The sequence below is a fragment of the Drosophila santomea genome, chromosome 3R, assembly GCF_016746245.2.
Source record: "Drosophila santomea strain STO CAGO 1482 chromosome 3R, Prin_Dsan_1.1, whole genome shotgun sequence".
Classification (NCBI taxonomy): domain Eukaryota; kingdom Metazoa; phylum Arthropoda; class Insecta; order Diptera; family Drosophilidae; genus Drosophila; species Drosophila santomea.
This window is the reverse complement of record NC_053019.2, coordinates 13,915,706-13,930,834: the sequence shown is the minus strand read 5'-3', so window position 1 is coordinate 13,930,834 and position 15,129 is coordinate 13,915,706. Positions and strand designations below refer to the sequence as shown.

General features: G+C 41.8%; 3 protein-coding genes across 11 annotated transcripts in view; all 3 read right to left on the bottom strand.

The window, feature by feature from the left end:
* Nucleotides 1–880: 880 nt before the first annotated feature.
* LOC120451145 (endochitinase) lies at nt 881–4,031 on the bottom strand. The gene is made up of 7 exons (XM_039634572.2): nt 3,985–4,031; nt 2,933–3,554; nt 2,620–2,743; nt 2,044–2,535; nt 1,800–1,985; nt 1,524–1,727; nt 881–1,197 (listed from the first exon to the last, which is right to left on the bottom strand). The coding sequence occupies exons 1-7, from the start codon at nt 3,986–3,988 to the stop codon at nt 1,042–1,044; spliced, it is 1,788 nt and encodes a 595-aa protein (XP_039490506.1). The 5' UTR covers nt 3,989–4,031; the 3' UTR covers nt 881–1,041.
* Nucleotides 4,032–4,574: 543 nt separating this feature from the next.
* On the bottom strand, nt 4,575–6,084 carry LOC120452073 (forkhead box protein G1). The gene is made up of 4 exons (XM_039636137.1): nt 5,930–6,084; nt 5,776–5,852; nt 5,362–5,693; nt 4,575–4,853 (listed from the first exon to the last, which is right to left on the bottom strand). The coding sequence occupies exons 1-4, from the start codon at nt 5,951–5,953 to the stop codon at nt 4,645–4,647; spliced, it is 642 nt and encodes a 213-aa protein (XP_039492071.1). The 5' UTR covers nt 5,954–6,084; the 3' UTR covers nt 4,575–4,644.
* A 1,068-nt stretch (nt 6,085–7,152) lies between these two features.
* LOC120454260 overlaps nt 7,153–15,129 on the bottom strand; it is a 49,533-nt gene continuing 41,556 nt past the window's right edge. Inside the window, exons 6-14 of one of the 9 annotated variants that reach the window (XM_039639401.2) lie at nt 14,894–15,031; nt 14,445–14,738; nt 14,096–14,335; nt 12,085–13,410; nt 11,837–12,019; nt 11,679–11,771; nt 11,502–11,619; nt 10,072–10,531; nt 8,963–9,095 (exon numbers count right to left, since the gene is read on the bottom strand). In XM_039639401.2, coding sequence (XP_039495335.1) covers nt 10,509–10,531; nt 11,502–11,619; nt 11,679–11,771; nt 11,837–12,019; nt 12,085–13,410; nt 14,096–14,335; nt 14,445–14,738; nt 14,894–15,031 — 2,415 coding nt within the window. In that variant the 3' untranslated portion in view covers nt 8,963–9,095; nt 10,072–10,508. Of the gene's footprint in view, nt 9,096–10,071; nt 10,532–10,637; nt 11,171–11,501; nt 11,620–11,678; nt 11,772–11,836; nt 12,020–12,084; nt 13,411–14,095; nt 14,336–14,444; nt 14,739–14,893; nt 15,032–15,129 lie in introns of those variants that run through there. The other 8 variants (XM_039639402.2, XM_039639399.1, XM_039639400.1 and 5 more) reach the window with 8 other exon arrangements.

Below are 15,129 nucleotides of genomic sequence, written 5' to 3'. Positions count from 1 at the left end.
TTTTGATATTTTCGTAGCACGAATTTTTGTCAAAAGCACACACAGTTGAGTGAGTGAGTGGCTTTTCACATTCGCCTAATGCTCTTTCTATGTTTTCCATTTGAATTTGAATTTTCATTTTTATTTCGGTTTCCTCTCGCCGGGTGGCGCTCTCTGCCGGGATTTTTGGTACAACCCGGCGGATACTTGACATAAACCTAAGAAGAGATTAATGGGTTTTGGGAAGGGGAAATTATTTTCAACATTTCGACAAAATATTTTATTCAGTTGGTGAACTGTGATTTTAAACAGATCAGATATTTTCATAGCTCTAGATCACTTTCTCTCTCGGCACTTTCGTTTTGGAGGAATGTTTAATTATAGACAATGCGGTGCTCATTCCGCAAATTACTCAGAGCATCTTTTGAGCCAAAAAGAATATTTCGAAATCAAAGTGTTGGCCCCTTTGCGATTTGTTTCGTGTCACAAGTGCTTAGGTTCCATTTCCCTCAAGCTCTCCGCACATGAGTTGAGATTATGAAAACCAAATGTTGGGGATTGAACTTATACATTTCGCTGTACCATTTATCATTGCTCGCTTATTTGGTTGATTGCACCAACAGCTGTTCGTTGGTTGTGTTTCAAGGCTAAAAATCTGGGTGCAGCCCGCCTCACTTCGCCGCAGACAAGTGCAAATCTGTCCCAAGTCATTGCGTCTATTAGCCTAATTAGAAACGGCAAATCCCCATCTAAAATTGTGGCAGGGCAGGGTGCATCACGTATGCGTAATGGTTATGTAAGACATGATCTGCCTCATCGGGCATTGTTTTATTTTCGAAATTGTGGCTCACACATCTATTGAACGGCTCATTTAGTTCTTGGTTTATTGGATTTTAAAAACATATTTATTTTATTGTTTTCGTCTGGTCTGGTGTACTTTATGACCCAAAGATGCTATATATTTCAAATGCTTAAATACCTAGTTCTAAGTGCTACTAAAGATATTCCAAACTTATGCTTAAGTTTTCGTTTTAAATAGTTAATACGTATATTTTGGGACAGTTAGCGGGCCTCGTTGGCCCTCTCCTTCTTCTTCATGTGGCTGCAGTAGTAGCGGTCGCTGTTCTCGATCCAATCGCAAACATTTAGGACCGTGTGGAAGGCTGTTCCCTCCTTGCACTCGAATTCGACGGGTTTGCCATGGACACATCGGAAATACTGTTGAAAATGGGAGATATTATTTTTAAATATTTCTAAGTAATAGAAAACATATTCCTAAAACGTTTACATTAATCAGTTTGTGTGACTATATTGGAAAATTAAAACTTAGATTTTGAGCAAGGCCGAAACATACAAACTCATTTTAAGGCAACCATATCGTAATTTTATAGTTTGACAGCCGAAATTAGGAATCCTAATACAAAATACATTTCGTCGCCTTGAAGTATGCAATACCTTTTTTAAACGAAAAGCTCTGAAGATCTTACAATATAGTGGCCCATTACTCTACGTATTAACAAAGGATTCATATGCTAAATACTAACCTTTCGGCAGTTGGGATGCGGCACAAAGTCCCTGTTGGTACAATCGATCTCGTTGGGATCGAACTGTGGCCACATAGGCTGCTCGGGATCAACGGGCTCCACTGGATCCACGGGATGAACAACTTCCTCGGGCTCCTCAGTGCTCTTTTCGGGCGAGGGAGTGGTTGTTGTGGTGGTCGTTGTCTTCTTTGGCTTTTTGGGCTTCTGAAAATATTACATAAATAGATTATATTAAAGTAAATGTTTATTTCTTCGTTTTAATCAGTAATTTGGTACCTTTGTGGTTGGCTTCTGAGTGCTACTGCCAACAGTTGGCACAGCACCTGGACCGGATGTTGGGCTTACAAGACTTGAAGTTGGTTTCGGTTTTGGTTTTGGTCTTTTAGTGGTGCTCGTAGTTGGTGCTGCCACCGCGCCCTCATCCGCATTTGGTGGTGTTGCTGGCGGCTTTGCCCACTCAGGCTGCAAGCGATTTAAGCTCAGTTATTTGATAATTTAATAGCTATTGAGATAGTTTTACCCTTGGCGTTGTCTCCCTTGTTGGCTCCGGAACCCGATAGTTTCTCATGTTGTCGTACAGGATCTGCGTTAGGCCGTTCTTCTTGCCGCACATGCCATGGAAGTCGTCCATATCTATGGCCCAGGTCATGGCACCGGCGTAGCCCCTCTGCTTGATAAAGTCCATCTTGATCTGGATAGATGCCTCGTTCTCGTAGCCCACCCACTGTGTGTCCTTGTAGGTGTAGGGCACCATGCCAGCGTCGTCCCACTCCACCGTCCATCCCTTGGACTTGTCCATCACCTCGGTGCAAATTTCGTAGTAGGCCAGGAAGCCGCTGGCATTCGTGTAGGGACCTGGAGCTCCGCCGCCCGCCTCCTTGTTGATGTAGGTGCCCATGTTGTAGTTCTTGTTCGAGTTGCTCAGCGTGAAAGTCCGACCGTAGAAGGGGACGCCCACCACCAGTTTGTTGGCCGGGCAGCCCATCTCCTCCCACAGCGCAAGGCCGTCGTTCTTGAATGGCGACGCTAATTAGTTTGGCACCAGAATCGGAATCCTCCCCATTCTCCCCACATGGTTTTTTCTTATCACACTTACCACATTTAGTTTCTCGTAGGCGTATTGGTCGTGTTTTCGCTTATACAGTGGACTGTGCACATCGGCGAATCCGGCCCAATTTCCCCGCAGGTCATAAGTCATGGCGTGAATGGCATCCAGGGATCTGCAATATATCAATGAGAATTAAAGACTGTGACGCAAAATGGGAAATTGGCTAAATAAGCTTTTTTAGTTAATTACATTTATTATTTTCAACTTTATCTTCGGAACCATGTAAAATGTATTGATATATACCTAATGGCCGATTTCAATTACTTTTAAAGAAAAATAAATAAAAAGGGGTTCAACTTACTCGCACAATTCCGGAACGTGGTAACCTTCGTTAAGCCGAAACTTGGCAACCGGCACCGCCATGGTGATTTCCCATCCGCGACCCTCGCGATCGAAGGCACGTCGCAGTTCCTGAACGAAATATAGGAACTTGTCCTTATCGCCATAGTTGCCACCGCGATCCGTGGCTCCTGGATATTCCCAGTCCAAGTCGAATCCATCGAAGTTGTACTGCTTCATGAAGCGTACCACACTGCGTATGAAACTCTGCCGGCGATCGCGAACAGCCACCATTTGTGAGTATTTGGAGCCACCTTCGGCCCAGCCACCCACTGCTATCTCGAGCTTCACATTGGGATTGGATTTCTTCAATTGGGTAAACTTGCTGAAGCCACCTTGATCCACATCCAACTCAGGATCGATGACCAGCACATCCCAGCCCTTGTCGTTCACACCAATAAAGGAGTAGATAATGTGTGTGCACAGGTCGGCGGGTACATCCTCCAATCCATAGCGACCGATTCCAGGTCGATACACGGCCCAGTTGCTGAAGTAGCAGACGATGCGGGAAGGCTGATCACTAGCCTCAGTGGAAGCTGGCCAGGAGCACAGCACTCCCAGGAGTAGGAGCGGAAAATACCGGACTAAAAGGAGATGTGGAAAACAAATTGGAATAGAGAAGGTAAGTAAGGTAAGGTAAGCTTGAAGATTAGGCCTTACAGCTACAGCTACAGTTTTTTAAATTTTCTGGAAGTGCACTCCTTAAAAAATTATGAACCAAGCGAGTATAATGTTTATTTTTAGCATATCATCCTTGGGCTTTTCAGGAACACTATAGCTTGTTAAGTTGTTTTTGTTTTCGAATAAAAGAATCGTTAAAGCCTCTCCCGTTGCCCGTTAAGACTTGTTTTCGAGATCGACGTGACGCGCATTCTTAATTGAATGTAGTTCGAGTTTCTTATCGTTCCAGTGTTAGGGCTTACACTTTTGGACCGGCTAAGGTTATGTGTCCATAACGCTGCACGCCTCAAGTTCATTCACCGATTTGCACTTTGTATGCACGGTGCGGCTTACCCATTTCTAAATGCTCCTCCACGAAACGACGATCGGCGAAGAATTGAATATATGTATAGCTATGTATTTATAATATAGTGAAATCGAGGGAATCTCGAGAGTTCTGCGTGCGACGCGCGTTTGGCGTCAAATGACAGTCGAGCTCTCGATCAGCTCGACTTTTATAGTGGGAGGCGGTCTGGAAACACTCTTTTTTTTGCAGTCCGGTTCTTGGATTGCGCCTTTGTTCCTGCGTAGAGTGCGTGAGAGGTGCGATTCTCCGAAGAATCGCAACTTTACGGGAATGGTCGAGGTGGTCGAGGGGTGGGGCAAAGTGGGGCTTTTGTTTTGTTTCTGCTGACTGACTGTGCTCATTTCCAGATCGGTTTAGCTGGTTGCTTGTCTTGCCACTTTCTTTCCGATTGTTTTGCATTCGCATTTTGTGTTACTGTCACCCCCCGCCGTTGTTTATGCTCTAGAATTACCATATATTTCAGGCAGGCAGCCCTAAAAGAAGATCCCTGTAAGTGGCCTGGATATGGTTACGCTGTGCGCATCCAGACTTCGCTGCCCGATTATAATGGTAATGGATAGTATAATGTATAGATAAGTTGTGGTTTGGCTAGCAACTTTAATGTCACTTTAATGTATAAGATAGAATGGAGCCTTAGGTCTAGGTCGTCAGCCGATGCGTATGTCGATGGCCAAGGGTGCCTCTTCGGTGCTGGAAGAGGTGGGTGCCAAGGTGGTCGACCTGGTGGTGCTGGTGGTTGTCGTAGTGGTGGTTGAGGAAGGAGTAACTGGAACTGTGGGTGCTTGAGCTGCGGGTGGTGGAGCTACGCTGCTTGAGCTGGGTTGCCTTGGGAGCTCCTTAGATCCCCCTTTGTTTTCTGAAAAAATATAAGTGCATTGACGTCTAAAGTATTTATCTGAATTTTAAATGGCTCTGTAAGTACCATATAACCTCTCATAATAAATAATTAAAATTTGTGATATACTCTAATCAACTAACTATTATAATAACTTCATGTTGTTAACAAATTTTAAGCTATTCTTGATGAGTAAATGGTTGATAAAAACAAATTAACATGTTTACATTGTCATTAAAATTAAAACAAATACTTCGCGCTTATTTACCCTAAACGTGACAAACATTGTTATCAGATAGATAGGAAAAGAAAGCTGTGGACCACCTTCAAGAATAAACAATGGAAAGAGGAATCCCAACAATATACAATATACCCCTACAACTACTCTGACCCCAATTACTTTATATATTTACTAATTTACTATTTACTAAATAACAACTAAAAAAATATATCTGATACCTCCAGCTTTGATGAAACAAGAAATAAGTCACCCGATTGCCTTTCAAGTTTGTACAAAAAGTATACTAACCGTTAAAGGGCTCCAATGGGGCTTTAAAGGGACGCTGGTGCTCCTCATAGTCCGGAGCGCCAAAGGCATTTGGAAACGGCTGGAAGTCATGTGGCTCGAATCTGTGGTGGTGACCATGGGGAGGTGGTCCTCCGTGCTCAAATTCAAACCCGAATCCGCCAGGGTGACGGCAGTCCGGACCCGGAAAATGGTGATCCCAGTGCCGCTTGTGGTGTCTGTGCCCGTGGTAATTGCCCTCCTCATGATGGCGACGATGCCGATTGTGCTGGACGTGGACCTGGCTAACAACGGGCGCCGATGCCTCGGCCAATAAATCTTGACTGGTGAAGGCACTGAAACCCGGAGCAAAATAACAGAGGGAAAAAAACCAGGTGAAGTGAACAAAATACGGGACTAACAGATACGGATACTGACGCATTCTCGATTCCTGGGAACGGAGCAGCCTGGAGGAGCTGCAGAGTCTGGGCGCTTATCACAGCGAACAGCACCAGCTGCGTGAAATATGCGATTGAAATGGGGTTTAGTTGTGGTTGGGTTGTGGCCATGAATTTACGGGCTCAGGACTTACACGGGCGGCAACTGAGGCTAACATACTGGTGGTATTCTGGATCCCTTGGACTACTGCACTAGTTTAGCCGTATATCTTTCTTGGAACGTTTCGCTTCAACCTCGCTCTTTAGCCGCACAATATCGACTAAATCTCGCGGGACGCCTCACTTTATTCCGCACAATTAATACTTGGACAATGTCGCATGTCGGGGTTTTTTTATCTGCTACTCCCTTACTCACTCAGATTTTGAGTTGCTTTTGTGCGCATCATCGGCGCTCGACGCCATAAACCTGATCGGTTAATGATAATTCAGGTTTTCATACCCCCTACCAATTTACATACGCCACCACGTTCATAGGTCGCTCGTTTCTTGAGCGTATTGTAATTAGTCGAGCCTGCAATGGCCAGATGTTGGAAAGGAATGGCTGCAAACGTACTTTATTGCCAGTTAATGTGACAAAATGTTGTTAATTTTGCGGTCGTCGAATTGAACCCCAATGACAGAGTTGTGCGGCAGTGCAAAAACCTCACAGATTAACGTGTGTGGCCCTAATTGTTAGCAAATACACTTGCGAAAATATCTGTATAATAGTTACTTGTGAACTAGTGAAATAGGCGCAATTTACCTATAAAATAATGTAATAAATTGTAATATGAAAAATATTCATCACTTAAAAGTAATGATTGTAAATCGAAGTATTCTTTCCATAAATATAAATTTACATTTTTTAAAGTCTTGCTAGCCCTATCACAGTAAAAGTCAAGCAATTTCTTGATGAATCTTTTTGAGTGCATTAATTATAGCGCAGCCAATTCGGCTATCACTAAACCACTTGTGGGCGATCCCCTGAGCCACAAGAGTCACGATTATGCTAATGTGATATCGGGCTGTGATAAGACTCTTTTAGAAAGTTATCGAATGCTCCACATTTCACCCGATATGTCTGTGAACACTCCCACGCCCGTAGAGCCAGCTTTTACGTCGATTTCTGGGTCTGTTTGTCATTCCATAGGCGTCGCACCGGAATACAAAACAAAGTAAATATTTAATGTTGAGCTGTCGGCGGCTGGACTCATTGTGATTCACGGCGGTGGAGATTCCGCCCCTTAGCATTGATCTTGAATTTAGCCGGCAGCCGGCAATTGGCAGCGAGATTCGTCATAAGGCTGGACAGTAATTGACCAGTCTAGTTCCTGTTCCGTAAAACCTTCGTGATGTTACAATGGAAACAATGGCGCACTTGAATTTTCAACTATAATCTTTATTGATAACATTTCTCGGTCGCAGTTTATCGTCTTCAACTCTTATCATATTATGACGTACAGTTTGTATGTATGTATATGTTTATGTATATCTATATATATATGCAATAAATATTTGTTGAGTGTGTTCTTGTTATATAATGTTTTCCCCTCCACTTTCGGTTTCTGGGATGTATGCGTGCCTATATGCCTGGTGCAGTAGCAATTTTAAGCCGACATTCTACATATCTGACAGTATCTATATATATGTATATATATATATATATATACTTTGACTTTGCTTAACTTCTTTTGTGGGTGCGCAAACTTAGGAGAAAACTTGAGAGCAAATAATTTACATATACACATCCATATAGCACCGCGAAATGTACAAACAACTTGTGTGGAATCATTGGGAACTTAGCAATAATGATAAAATGATAATGAACTTTAAACCATACGTAGCAAATAGATAATAACAACTAAGAGCTAAGAACTTAAAATTTAATTTTGTACAATTTTGCAGGGATCGTTTTCGTCTAGATCATCCTCTCTATTAACATTTTTTACGTCGTTGTTCTTTCGGATTAGTATGATTATTATTAATATGTATAATGGTGAATAGAGCTATGCGAATTTTCAATAACTTTTGAAGTTTTCATAGACATTAAATTCAACCAGCGATTGCGTATAATTTTATCCATTGACTTGTATTGCAATTTCATTTTTAAAAACATTCATCAACATGATCAAATATTTGATTTTAACCGCTTTCCTCTTAATTGCCTGGTTAATTGACCTACATTTAAATAATTAAGTGTACGTTTGTGTATATTGATAGCATTATGCTCGTTTAAATATGTATAGCTTTAAATTAATATATGCATGTCGTAATTCAGCGTTGCCTTTTATATGTTTTTCTTTCAATACAATTCAATTATATTTCCTCAGTTGTATATTCATATTAGTCCATTACTTGTAATTGTGATAGGTACGTTTGGGAAAATGTTGCGAAGGTTCGAAGTGCATTGAGTGCGCTGTGCGTTCTGTCGGATTCTCATAGTTTTCTCATTCCAGAGTTTCTGCCCTATAGGTATGATGTTAACTAACCTAACTTTGATGCCACTGCTGTTGATCTTAAAAACTTGTTCATATCAAATGCGATAATATTGGCTCCAAAAGTGGTTCAAACAATGTAACTGCTTCCTGGTGGTTTGGTTTTTGTTTGTTCCTTTGTAGAGAAAATGCGCTACTCTCGAAAAGTCCGTTTCTAAAGTCTTTGAAGTTATTGTATTAGTTGTCGTGAATGAGTTTTGACCTGCCACTTTCCTCTACTCCTCTAGTGTTCTACTTTGTAAGCCCTTCAGGAACGTATTTGATTCGCCTCAACTCCGATTTAAATCGCACATATGTAATTGCTGACCCTATACCCAAATCGAATTTTCTACAGTTCAAGAACGCTCGCTAATTGTGTGTAATTGATATCGTTTAAATGACTTGTAACACGCTTACAGTGATATGTTGAATCTTTGATTTCCATATTGTATATGTTGTATATATATAATAATATGCTTAGTATCATTTACGCAATAACAATCGTCTCGCAAAAATTCGTTTCTTTCTTTTTGTCCCCACCCTCTGACTTTCGATCTTTCGTATAACGCGCCCCAAAAAACTCAGTCACATTTAAGAATTGATACGTTTTTCGGTTAAAATTGTTAGCAAATTTCCTAGTTTGATTTTTAAGATAAATGCAGCGGATATTGTGCCTGAATAGTATAATTCGCTAATCGGAGTTATTTAATTAGTTGACGTGTTGTCGATCGTGTTTAGCTGTAGAAGTTGTCGCGTTGCTGGAAAATCGGCAGTGCTTCACTTGGTGACTCCGAACGGTTTTCGTCCTCATGGTTCGATCTTTCGGCCGCCTTGGACATGGCTTTCTCTGTGGGTCGAAATAGAAGTCAAAGAGTTAGTACACCAAGTTAGACATATACATTTTCTTAGACCAAAAACCTTCCCAAGCGTGCTGTAAAAGTTTGAGTATAGAAAAGAGTACACCGATAACCATTTGGAAGTATATATCGTGTGTGTTGGATTTGTGTCCTTTTCTCGGAACTTTGTTGTTTGGTAGTGTGTGTTGTCTGCTACTCGTGTCTTAGCTGTTTTCTGGGTGCTTTGAGCTTATACTTACACGATTTATCGCTTCTTGGCCCTTATTGGCAACTTTTATACGCATGTTAGGCAGTGCAAAAATTTAGTTTTGGAAACTCAGCCGTTTGCATTTAAAATTAACTTCAAACTTTTGCAAACAATTCTTAAAACTTTAAGCATCTTTCTTAAATTTAATATTTTGCGACAATTACTACCAAAAATGTATTGAACACTCTTGGACAATCTTTTACTAACTTTAAAAGACACTGCGAACGAAATGGTTCAAATTTCTAGTTAATATGAGTTTAATTCTCGTATTAGTTTATTGAAGTTTCGATATGAAAAAATTGTACATTTTCATAATTGAACGTTTCGTTTTTTAATAAAATTTTTTTTATAATATTCCTATTATTTCTATAATTTAATACGTTTTAATTAAAAATCTTGTTATTCCTTATTTTCCAATGTAGTTGCGCTTTGTTGAAATAACTGAAATCCGTGCTCAGTTTGGTGATTAGCTATTTTTAGTGGGTTTTTGAGTGTTTGGTAAGTTTGCGTGTTTGTGGATTAGTGGGTTAGTGTAAGAATGCATTTTTCATTTAGAGCTTATGTTGTTTACAATTATATTTATGGCGTGCAGGTTAATTATTCGGCCAATATATTTTATATCTAGGCTAAGCAGAGTTTTGGGCGTGATTACATATTGCCTGGAAGCTACTCGATTACTGTTTATATATGAATATGGTAAATTCGAAATGTGTACAAACCTGGACTTACGTAATCGTATATCTGTTGTTGTTCTTGTGCTTGTTGTTGTACTTGTTCTTGTTGCTATTGCGTTGCTGTTTATTCTTGTTGTCGTTTTTTTTTATTTTTTCTGTATTTTTTAGTATTCTTGTTGTGAATTGTTGCGTTTGATTTGGGTGAGTTTTTTATGTGAGTTTAGCATGCTGTAAATCTCAACTTCGCGTGTGTTCTTGTTTGCTGTTATTTGCTGTAGTTACTGTATAGTTAGGTGTATCGTACTAGGTATGCATATACATATATGTTTGGTATGTTTCGAACAACAAACTCATTTATCGCGTATCGCTATGCGAACCCTCTTAGATTTGCAAAAAACACAACGTGAACATAAATTAAATGCAATGCATAGGTATGTAAAACACAAAAGGTGAACAGAAACAACTCGACGGCTACTTGCGAATTAGTTGTGACTAGTGGGATTTCCTAGAAAAATATGCAAAACAAAAAAATAAATAAAAACATGTACAATTAAACGAATGCAAATGCAAAAATTATACAATTATAAGATAAATGTAAATTAAGTGTTAGTTTTACAATAAATATGTACCTTCCTAGGGTCTTTAAACCTCAATAACATACAAAGTGAGATCTTAAATAAACACAACTTGATTTAGTCTAATACGAATTAGTCAGTTTAAATGGACTAATGAAATATTTAACTAAAATTTGAAATCCCGAGAATTCCCAGCTTGATTTGCTTTCGGGGTCGGCTAACACTGCGTATGCGCAATATGTGGAGTATGAAATCTTGCGGAAGTTTATAGAACTCTCATCGATGGTTACTTAATTTATGATTAATTATACATAAACTGGTCGGGTGCAGATGCGAATGCATGAGAGGGCAATGTGGGCCACTGGATTTGAGATGTATGATTGACTGTTGAGAGTGTCTAGATTGTGTGGTTGGAGGTGTGTCTTTGTGAGAAGGGGTTATGAACTTTGGACGACGCCGGTGATTTGCACGCAATGAGGTGGGGGCATGATCATGGAGTTCTTATGCGAACGGGGGCTAAACGCTTTAGATTAGATGGTATGCATATGATATGTTTTATCATTAATCATCTAGAAATCAGAAAGAGTTGAAAGAAGATACATATATAGAGATTAGAAGAGCATAGAGTTGACAGTTTGAAATGGATGGGCTTCTGGCATGGTTAGATTACACTGGATAAACGCTTAGGTATATACATATAGATAAATAACGCAAGTGTCTATATGTTTGATTTCGGGAGAGCATATTAGTAAGAACATAAACATGTAACATAAACTCAACTTGCAAGGCATTGCATATACGATCGAATTGGGTCTTTATTTTTGGGATATCAATTGGAACTTAACACAAAGGTTATCTTCTGGTAGGAGACCTAATATATTCCAGGATGTCTGTACTTACCGGCCACGATCTTGCTGACCTGCATCACCTGTTGTGCCAGAATTTGGTTGAGCTGCAGCAGGTGCTCGCGCTGCTTCTTCTCGGCGTTGATTTTGCTCGGGGGCAGGCTCTCGTTCTCCTACAGGAATTTATTTGTAATAATTGTATATAAATATATAAGGACTCTGCCAGACTTACATTGCTGCTAATGGGCGCCTCAGCCAGCATTTTCTTGATGGACTCGACCTTCTCCTGTCGACGCTTCTTTTCCTCCGGCGACAGTTCGGGCGTCTATTTAAATTAAAATAGATTAATAAATTAGGTTTATTAAAATTTTAAATCATCCTTTTTCTTACTGTTTCCGGTATGTAACGCTCGGGTATGACTATTTTGTTCGGTGCCAGCAGCAAGTTATCTATGGTGTTCTCGGATATCTTTTCTCCCTGTCCCAAAGCCGAACGAACCACATCAGGAGCATTCATTCGTGGCCTCAGGGCCACCTCCATGTCCAAATCATCGCGAGCCCGCCAGTTGGTGTTCTAAAAAAGCAAAAATTATTAGTTTATATGAAACCTTCATTTTCCTTAGTTTTAAAATCCCTTACATTTCGATTCATATCGTTCTCGGCCTGCACCTTTTCCATGGCTTTCTGATTGACATTGTTTGGGGCAGTGTAGTGCCGCCTCTTTTCCCTTGGAACCGCTCTGCGATGCTTGTGGTGCGGTGGCACCTTCTCCACCACCTTCTCAGTGTCCTCCGATGCCGAACCGGCGGACATTTCGTTGATGATCTGGCGGGCAGCCACGCTCTGGAACACTGGCTCCGGACTGATGTCCGTGAGGCTCTTGTTGAGGCTCTGCATGGAGTCGGTCTTGGTCCGCAGGGCCACACGGGCACTGTCTCTTGAGGGATTCGCCTGCTGCTGGAGCTGCTTGGCGAAGTAGGCATTGGCTAGTGGGTTGAGGTGCTCCCGCTGCTCCCTTTGTGAATGATTATGGTGGTGTCCATTGCTCTGTGGGGCCGGTGGTGGCGGCGGCTGATGCTCGTAGTTACTGTTCCGATCATAATCGTAGCCACCATTATAGTGGTGACCATTCTGCTTGCCACCATTTAAATGTCGACTGTGTCGTTGTTTCGGGGGCTCACTGTAGTTTCGGGGCAGTGACTTGGACCGACTGTGGTGACCGTTAGTCATCTGTTCCTCCAAGTTTTGAGCGTACAGCTGCTGGTCCCTCTGCTGTTGGGCATATTGCTCCTCCTCCAGGACCTGGTCCAGATTCTGAATGGAGTTGCTAAGACCCCTTTCACTGCGATCGCGATTGCGACGTTCGGATTCTCGCTTCACAATCCTCACCGTCTTAATCTCCGGCTTCTCCAAGCCAATGGCGAATGGATTGCTGTCCAGGAAACCGTCACTGTCCACTCCACTCATCTCAATGGCATCACTACTGCCGTTGTATCGATTGTAGTCACTCAGCTTGGTCGAACTATTTGTGTCCACATAGAGGGGAGTGGATAGGTTCAAAGTGGAATCGTTCAACTGCTGACGGGATCCGCATCGCAGCATATTGGCATCCAAATCGGTCTCCGTCCAACTAGTAGAGTTGCTTCGCTTCTTCAGGCTGCCATTGGTGGAGCCGCCGCCGTTCATCTCCTTGTTGCCAATCTCCTGGTACAACCTGGTCGAGTTCTCTGTCAGCTGGCGAACTGCGGAGCTGAGTTCGTGACGTTGTCGTTGCATATCGCCCACCAGGGATTGCACTCGCTCCAATTCCGAGGCTAAAACGGCGGCAGTTTGGTCACCATTGATGTGCGAGCCATCACCGTTAATTCCATTGGCGGTGGATCCTCGAGTGGCCTGTACCTTCTGTCGGAGGAGGAGTAACTCCTGCTCCAGACGAGCATTTCCCGCCACTGTCTGTTCCAGTTTCTGCAAGGTAGGATTACGGATTAATCGGTTGGCTCTCGGGTTTCGAGAATGGCACATGCAGCAGAGCCACAAACACGAGAAGTCTTTTGCATTAATCCTATCATTTGAGCTTTTGTAAACACTAGTTGAATAAAATACTATCCTGGGTATATACAAATATATTCAATTCGTTTGAGCTTTAGTAAACACTAGTTGAATTAAAGGCTATCCTGGCTATATACAAATATATTCAATTCGTAACAACTTTTCTTATGTTGCTGTCTTCTATTACTTATTCACCTTAGTAAATATATATGTATGTATATATGAAGTCCTTCAATCCTTTTTCGGAGAACACTTTAATTAAATAATGAATTTTATTTATTTGTTGTTGTGGTGGTTTTATATGAATTTGTTTGCTATTCACGCTAAGCACAAAGTAAACTAGGTGGCGAAAAAACAAATTCTTTTGATATTGATTTTGATTGCAACAAAATTGGTTGGCTGACAAAAATGTACTGCTTCCAGTTTGAAATTTAATTAAAAATTTCCAGCTTTACCCATTGTTTATATTAATGAACTCCTGTTTATAATTTAATCCTTGTTAAATTAGTTGTTGGTTAGTGACATAAGCGACATGCGAAGCTCAAGCAGACAAATAACACGCAGTGGTGGACACGAAATGCAAAAAACTTCTACTAGGCACCTTGGATACCTTAGAGTTCTCGGCCAGAAGCTGATGAACCCGCGACAACTCGCGCTCCAGGATGTGCTGCTGCTTCTTGGCCGCCTCCAGGGCCATGGGCGTGGCATTGCTGTCGTGGATGCGAGCCCTTAATCCCCCCAAGGCTCGCTCGAGGTCCTCCTTGTCCCGCTGCAAACTCTGCAAAGTGCCCGACTCCTCCTGCAGCAGCTGATCCAGTTGGTAGAGCTCACGCACCTTGGCCTAAATATTGCAAATGTATACGTAGGTCAAAATGTTTGGTCATTTATTTATGTAAACTCTACTTTTGTTTTAAGTGTGGTTAATAAATACGTTCAGGACAAAACCATACCTGCAACTCTGCCTGATTGGGACTGAGGCGCTCCCACTGCTGCTGCTCCTCTTGCAGCATTTGCTGCTCTTGCATCCGCTGATTGAACTCCAGGCGATCCAGAGTTGCTGGTTGGACCCTGCCATTGGCATCATTGCGATACAGCGAGCCCAACTTGACCATGTTGTCCACCAAGTTGACCAGCGGCTTGCTCTTCTCGTAATGCCGCTCTAGGTCCAAAAGGTGCTGCTTTAAGTAGTCCAATCGCTGGATACTTTCGGCTCTGGTCAAACCCTCGGCACTTCGCAGACGATTCTGTGGAGGGGTACATATTTTCATTGTTAATGTGGGTGCTTTAAGTAATATTTTCAACAGTGAGATGGGTGTAAAATAGATTTAGTCACAGAACCAGCACCAGAAGTTAGCCAAAACCTGCCCAAGATAAACATAAAATGCACTTCTTTATCAACCTGCACATCGTGAATATCGCTGCAGCACTGCTCGATGGCCCTGGCAGTCTGACTACTCTGTCTCCTCAACTGAATCAGCAAAAGGACCAGCTCCTCGTGGGTGCGACTCAGCAAATCCCCGGCCGAGACATCCAAATTCTGTGGGTTGTGTAAACATGTTTTAGCTTTCGTTCGTTCCTGCCCCCAAAGTAACATGAAATTATTTCGAAATTGGGTGAAGCATTTCATTGAGTTAA

Bases quoted from the DNA above. Each gene is read 5' to 3' on its own strand.
- LOC120451145 (XM_039634572.2), bottom strand. The intron at 2,744-2,932 runs GTAAGTTGAACC...GATATATTGCAG, and splicing joins CACGTTCCGGAATTGTGCGA to ATCCCTGGATGCCATTCACG. The intron at 1,986-2,043 runs GTAAAACTATCT...AATCGCTTGCAG, and splicing joins CAAGGGAGACAACGCCAAGG to CCTGAGTGGGCAAAGCCGCC.
- LOC120452073 (XM_039636137.1), bottom strand. From the start codon at position 5,953: ATGTTAGCCTCAGTTGCCGCCCGT. The intron at 5,853-5,929 runs GTAAGTCCTGAG...TATTTCACGCAG, and splicing joins TAGCCTCAGTTGCCGCCCGT to CTGGTGCTGTTCGCTGTGAT. The intron at 5,694-5,775 runs GTCAGTATCCGT...TCCGGGTTTCAG, and splicing joins TTCCCAGGAATCGAGAATGC to TGCCTTCACCAGTCAAGATT.